Raw genomic sequence first — 6,966 nt, forward strand, 5'->3', positions numbered from 1 at the left:
CCTGTGCAGGGCTGAGGGTTGGACTCCATGATCCTTGTGGGTCCCTTCCAGCTCAGCATATCCTGTGATTCTGTGAAGACTTTTTTCACACAAAGGTATGTAAACCATGGGAACAGACTGCCCAGGGCAGTGATGGAGTCCCCATCCCTGGAGTGTTCAAAAAACACGTGGATGCAGCACTCAAGGACGTGGTTTAGTGGTGAACACGGCGGTGGCGCTGGGTGATGGTTGGACTTGGTGATCTCAAACATCTTTTCCAACCTTAATGAGTCTCTGACAAGGTCCTCCCCGGGGTTCCCCTCCCTCCCACAGGAGCTGTACTCTCCAGTTGCCGTGAGCTCTGTCTATGGCAAGCCAGGTGTGAAGCTGTCCCCGACACTGGCCGCCTTCACCAACGGAGTCGCGGTAAGATCGGAGCTCTTCCAGGAGGACCCACCCTGTGTGGTGCCTTCAGAGGCGTTAGTGAGCATTGCAGGCAGCAGGGGGGTCACTGGGAGGGGCTCCTCTGCAATCTCCTGCTTTTAGAGGGGCCACACAGCCCCCCTGGGGACAGCGGGGGGATGTTGTAACTCAGCAACATCAGCGAGGAGCCCTCGCTCCCTCAGCCCCCAGCGCGTCCCACCAGCACGGCCTTATCTCCATTTCTGTGGCAGACACACTCCATGGATTTTGATGACACCTGGCACCCTGCTACCCACCCCTCAGGGGCTGTTCTGCCAGCCCTGCTGGCAGCTTCCCAGATGCTGCCTCCCGGCACCAAACCCACCGGCATGGATTTCCTGCTGGCGTTTAACGTGGGCCTGGAAGTGCAAGGAAGGCTCATGCATTTCTCCACTGAGGCTCACGACATTCCAAAAAGGTAAACTGGCTGTTCTTCACTGAGTAGATGGTGAGGCTGGGTTTCAAAATGTTAGGTTAAGTCCGGTTTAAGTCAGTGTTAGCCCTACCCAGAGCCAAACGCCAGAGGTGATGAAGCACCAGGTATTTATTTGGTGACTTCCAGTGACCTTGCCTCAAAAATAGCTACCAAGAGGACTCTCACTGGGCCTGCAGTGCCATCATCTCAACCAACCAGGGCAAGAGCTCACAGCCATGCAGACAGATAACAGTGGGCACAGCCCCTGTGCCAACTGCCCTTCACCAGCAGTGCCCCTGTGTGGTCCAAGGCACGGCACTGACCAGGAACTGTTCCCCTTGGACAAGCTGGATGAGGCCAGATTTGCCTGGAGGGCTAGAAAGTTTGGTGTAGTGACACAGGCCATGTCCCCTACTCCTAGAGAAAATGCAAAATTGTTTATTGGAGATGCTGTTGGAGTTTCCAGAGAGATAAATTCTGAGTCAGGTGACTCTCCCCTGCATCGGAGCCGTGAGGGATTTCCGCCGGCTGACCGTGCAGCTCCAGCCTCACAGGGGCCTGGATGCTCATTCCTGCCATCTCCCCTGCAGGTTCCACCCTCCCTCGGTGGTGGGGACCATGGGCAGCGCGGCGGCCACGGCCAAGCTGCTGTCCCTCAGCAGGGCCCAGTGCTGCCACGCCCTGGGCATCGCCGCGTCCCTGGCGGGGGCCCCCATGGCCAACGCCGCCACCCAGGCCAAGCCACTGCACATCGGCAAAACTGCCACCCCGCCCTGGGCTTCGAGGCGGCTCTGCTGGCAGCCCGGGGCATGGAGGCCAACCCCTTCATCCTGGACGACATCCCCGGCTGCTCCGGGTTCAGCGCCTTCTACGGGGTCTATCACCCCAAGCCGCTGCCCGTGCCCGGTGACCACCACGAGTTCCTCCTGGAGAAGCAGGATATCGCCTTCAAGCGGTTCCCAGCCCACCTGGGGATGCACTGGGTGGTGGATGCTGCCCTGTCTGTGAGGAACCTCTTCGTCCACTACGCGGGGTCCTTCTCTCCCGCCCTGATCCGCACCATCGTGCTGAAGATCCCGGTGTCCAAGTACATCAACCGGCCCTTCCCCAGCTCCGAGCACCAGGCCAGGCACTCCTTCCAGTTCAACGCCTGTGCTGCCCTGTTGGACGGCGAGGTGGGGCTCGGCTCCTTCACCGAGAGCAGCATCCACCGGCAGGAGCTGAGGGAGCTGCTGGACAAAGTGGTGGTGGAGCACCCCGAGGATAACGTGGCCAACTTCGACAAGATGTACGGGGAGGTGGCACTGCTCCTGCACAGCGGGGACGTCCTCACGGGCAAGTGTGACACTTTCTACGGGCACTGGAGGAAGCCCCTGAGCAAGGAGTCGCTCCTGAAGAAGTTTCGATCCAACGCCTCCCACGTGCTCCCAGATGAGAAAATAGAAGCCATCATCACCACGGTGGACAACCTGGAGAACCTGTCAGACAGCTCCCAGCTGGCCTGCAGCCTGTGAGGGAACAGCACAGGGGGGTTTCAGGAGGGGTTTGTCCCAGTGAAACTCTGATTCCTTTCTTCATTGGTGCTTCACTATTGATTTCCAGTGCCAGGAACGTTCCCACCCCTTCAAGTAGACACTTCACTCCCAAAGGAGCCCCCGGGGCAGGAGGTGTGACTGTGCCAGCCCTCGGTACAAGGAGTACATTTCAGCTCGTGGTTGACGCTCTCTGAGCAGCTGAAAGGCCACCACAAACATAGAAAATAATCCCATGGAAATCCCTGAGAATCTTGGGGTGTCACTGGGAAGCTGCTGCCCCGGAAGGAGCCGTGTCTGTGTGCTTTTTAAAGCTGGATTCCAAGGTTTTTTCTGGGCACAGTGCCCCACCACTGAGTCTGGGAAGAGGAGGAAGTTCAGCTGCGGAACGTGTGCTTTTCTTAGTGCTCTTCTGGGTACTTTTGGGATCACACTTAGTTAGTCCTGGTGGCCAGATGGAAAATCCATCCCTTACTGTAAACAGCCCTGCCTGCAAAGCTTTCTGGCAGAGAGGGATTATTTTGCTTTGCCAGTAAAAGCCTCCTGTTTCTCCAGCCTTTGGGAAGTGTTTGCCACTTGTCTGTGTACAAAGGATGGTTCAAGGACCCTCAAAAGCTGTAAGGAAAGGCAGCTGGGAGGAGAGGAGCCCTGTATCAGTCCTACAGCCCCTATGCCTCCCAGGGGGTGATCTCTGCCCATCCCAGGGCTGTGCCACACCACCCTCCTGCCTTGGCACAGGTTGCCCAGGCACCTGTTCAGAGCTGACAGAGCCCATGGGCATCTCCAGGTGGTGGCTCAGGCACATCCATGCTGTGACTCATGTTGGGAAATTCCTGTTTCTCCCCCCTGAAAGGAGGAGAAGCTTCCTGAGACTCTTAACTCACCTTTCCAGCTGGGATTAACTCAGTTCTCACACTCCTGAGCAGCCGTTCCCTGAAGGGCTCCTTCCCCTGCATCCTTCCCGAGTGGGGACATGGACAACTCCTCAATATTCCTATTCAACACTGGGATTGCTGATCCAAAGGGCTCTTTCCAATATGATCCCAATAAAGGTACAGAACCTGCTGCAGGAGTGAGGGTTGTTCTCCCAGGGGGCTGAGATGGGACCAGGCAGGCAAGAAGGAATGTGGGCGGGTTCCTTTATCTTCCTGGTAGTGGTTTGTGCAGAGAATGCCCCATCCAGAGATGGGACAAAACTCTTTGCTCACCTGTTAATCCACTCTCTCACACTGCCTGATAGTCACAGAGAATCTTTCTGAACAAAGAACAGAATTAAATTCACTTTCTGCATAAAGTTTTAACGCTACCTTAGGCAGACCATGAGGTTTTTTGGTTTTAATGTGAATACACACAGATACAGAGGCTTTCCCAAAAGATGGGGAACCCAGCAGAGGCTGGACAGGGACAGCTGGGACAGCAGGGACACTGTGCCCAGTGGTTTTTCCAAGGTAAAATATACATTGAGCCCCCCCAGGTTGTTTTTCCTGCTGAGGACAACAGCCCTCAGCCAGCAAAGCCTGACTGTGCTCCAACAAGATCACCCCAACCACCCAGTGATTCTCCACCAGCAACAGATTTCAAATACTTGCCAAGTTTCCATGACAAGTTTCCAGTTTCCCTTGGTTCCAGTCAGGTGTGAGGTCACACCAAACATGTCGTTCCGTGTTTCCCAGCCCAGTGAACTCAAAATCCACAGATCCAGTGCCCTCCAAGTCCTGTACAAGCCTGACATTTGTCCAAGGGATCCATGTGTGTGACAGAACCGAGATGGGCTGTGGTGCAGGGAACAAAGCCCCTTATGAGTGGTTCCAGTGTCCCAACCTTTATTCCCATGTTCTCCTTTCCGTGCCTCCTGCTCCATGCTGCAGTGTTGCCCTGGTGCAGTGAGGCTGAGCAGGAGAGGAGGGAACTGTCACCCTTCACCTGCTGGTGCTGGAGCATAAAAAAGGGCTTTGCAGTTGTGTTTCAGGCTGCAGTTTGTTCCTGAGACCCAGAAACCTTCATGTCTTGGCTGTCCTGGCAGACACAATCCCGACACCTTTCAGCAGATGGTGTGTAAGATTAGGAAAGGGAGGGATAGGAAGGCTGGTAGGGCTCAATTTCCTTTTGTTGGTTCACTTATCAGTTCATAGAGTCTCAAAATCACTGAGGCTGGAAAAGCCCTCCCAGCCCATGGAGCCCCCCTGTGCCCGACCCCCACCTTGTCCCCCAGCCCAGAGCTCTGAGTGCCACATCCAGGCCTTCCTGGGACACCTCCAGGGCTGGGGACTCCACCACCTCCCTGGGTTAGACCCTCCAGTGCCTGACAGCCCTTTCCAGGGAGAAATTCCTCCTGATGTCCAATCTCAACCTTCCTTGGTGCTACTTGAGGCCGTTCCCTCTCCTCCTGTCCCTTGTTCCCCCCCTGGCTCCCCCCTCCTGTCAGGGGGTTGTGGAGACTGATAAGTTGAAGCAATAAGTGGCTTTTCCAGAGCATCCAGGAGCTAAAGGCATGCCTGAGTTTTCTTGTTTGTTTTTTTTTTTTTACTCATGGAGTTTCCTCTAAAAGCCTCAGACTCCGAAAAAGCCTCCACTGTCCCCACCCAGGAAAACGTCTCACTTGTTATTTCCATTATCAGACAACAAATGTTTTATATCCCTAACAAATTAGGAGGCCCAAACCCTGGCAGGCCTTGAAAGAGAAAAAAAATTACCTGTGAAAATTACAGATCAGTTTGTGTGACACTGAGGGTGTTCAGAGATTAATATGGTGCCACCAAAGCCCTGAACTTCTCCTCTCAGGCTGAATGAGAAAAGAGCCATTGTCCTTCTTTCTACTGCTGTTCCAAGAGAAATGACACCTTAAATTAAGGAATGAGAACATTTCTCCACAAATATATTTACAGTGGCAAGCTCAGTGGCTGGAAAGACACCAGGGCCAGGCAGGATCCCTGCTAGTAATCAATAATTACAGGAAATTTTGGATGCCCCATCCCTGGCAGTGCCCAAGGCCAGGCAGGAGGGGGCTTGGAGCAACCTGGTTTAGTGGAAAGTGTCCCTGCCCATGGCAGGGAGGTTGGACTGGATGATCTTTAAGGTCCCTTCCAACCCAAACCATTGGATTGAGTCCACCATCAGCAAATTTGTGGCTGACACCAAGTTGGAGGGGAGTGTTGATCTGCTGGAAGGTAGGAGGGCTCTGCAGAGGGACCAGGACAGGCTGGATCCATGGGCTGATTCCAAGGGGATGAGGTTCAACCAGGTCAAGGGCCGGGTCCTGCCCTTTGGCCACAACAACCCCCGGCAGCTCCAGGCTGGGCCAGAGGGGCTGGAGAGCAGCCAGGCAGGAAGGGAGCTGGGAGGGGGGATGGACAGGGAGCTGAACAGGAGCCAGAGTGTGCCCAGGGGGACAAGAAGGCCAATGGATCCTGGCCTGGCTCAGGAACAGGGTGGCCAACAGGTCCAAGGAAGTGATTCTTGCCCTGGACTCAGCACTGGTGAGGCCACCCCTGGAGTGCTGTGTCCAGTTCTGGGCCCTCAGCTCAGGAAGGACATGGAGGGGCTGGAGCAGGTCCAGAGAAGAGCAACAAGGCTGGGGAAGGGACTGGAGCACAAGTGCTGTGAGGAGAGGCTGAGGGAGCTGGGGGGGCTCAGCCTGGAGAAGAGGAGGCTCAGGGGAGACCTCCTCACTCTCTGCAACTCCCTGACAGGAGGGGGGAGCCGGGGGGGGTTGGTCTCTTTTCCCAGGCAACCATCAGCAAGACAAGAGGGCTGGGTCTTCAGCTGTGCCAGGGGAGGTTTAGGTTGGAGATTAGAAAGAATTTCTTTGCAGAGAGGGTGCTCAGCCATTGGAATGGGCTGCCCAGGGAGGGGGTGGATTCTCCATCCCTGGAGGTGTTTAAGGACAGACTGGATGTGGCATCAGTGCCATGGGCTGGGAACCACAGCGGGGTTGGATCAAGGATTGGACTTGGTGATCTCAGAGGTCTTTTCCAACCCGGCTGCTTCCATGATTCCATGGTTCTATGCCTCTATGACTGGGGGGTTCTCCGATTCTACAGTCCCACAACAAAAATTAGGGCAGTAGAAAGTAGCCCTGAAAGTAGAGAGGGGGCGAAGTTGGCGTGTGCAGGATGCCCGTGGGCATCGCCCCCATCCCGAGGGCAGCACCCACCCGTGGGGTCCCGCGGCAGCCGGCCCGGCCCGTCAGCACCCTGGAGAGCAGCCCCCGGGCGCTCCCGGGGATCCATCCGGGGCGTCCCTTCCCGGATCCCCACTGGCGAGGCAAAGGCGAAGCGATGCCCGCGGCTTTCCCCCGTGACACTCTGGCCTTTAGTTCCCACAAACCACCCAAGGGAAAGCAGCTCCCACCCCTACGGTCCCCACCTGCACGAGCTTCTGGTCATCCAAAACACTGACGTCTGGGGGGCTTCGCCTTTTTCGGCACCACGGAGATTTCGTTTGGATTCCCCGCGAAATTACAGTAAGAAAAAAAAAATACGATTAAGTGGTTGCTTCAATTTTATAGAGGGTTTTGTCTGTGGAGATCGGGAGTGGCCTCCCTGCCCTCCTGCGCTGTCCCCGTGATGAAAACGATGC

At 55.7% G+C, this 6,966-nt stretch overlaps 1 protein-coding gene across 1 annotated transcript in view; it reads left to right on the forward strand.

Moving 5' to 3' along the window:
- The window catches only part of LOC103754954 (cis-aconitate decarboxylase), a 6,196-nt gene extending 3,826 nt beyond the window's left edge, over nt 1-2,370 (forward strand). The window contains 5 exon segments of the mRNA XM_029963755.1: nt 79-95; nt 313-405; nt 654-859; nt 1,447-1,621; nt 1,624-2,370. Of these exon segments, the coding sequence (XP_029819615.1) occupies nt 79-95; nt 313-405; nt 654-859; nt 1,447-1,621; nt 1,624-2,370 (1,238 nt within the window).
- The last annotated feature ends 4,596 nt before the right edge of the window (nt 2,371-6,966 follow it).

Source organism: Manacus vitellinus, unplaced genomic scaffold, assembly GCF_001715985.3.
Source record: "Manacus vitellinus isolate BGI_N305 unplaced genomic scaffold, ASM171598v3 scaffold_62_pilon, whole genome shotgun sequence".
Lineage (NCBI taxonomy): Eukaryota > Metazoa > Chordata > Aves > Passeriformes > Pipridae > Manacus > Manacus vitellinus.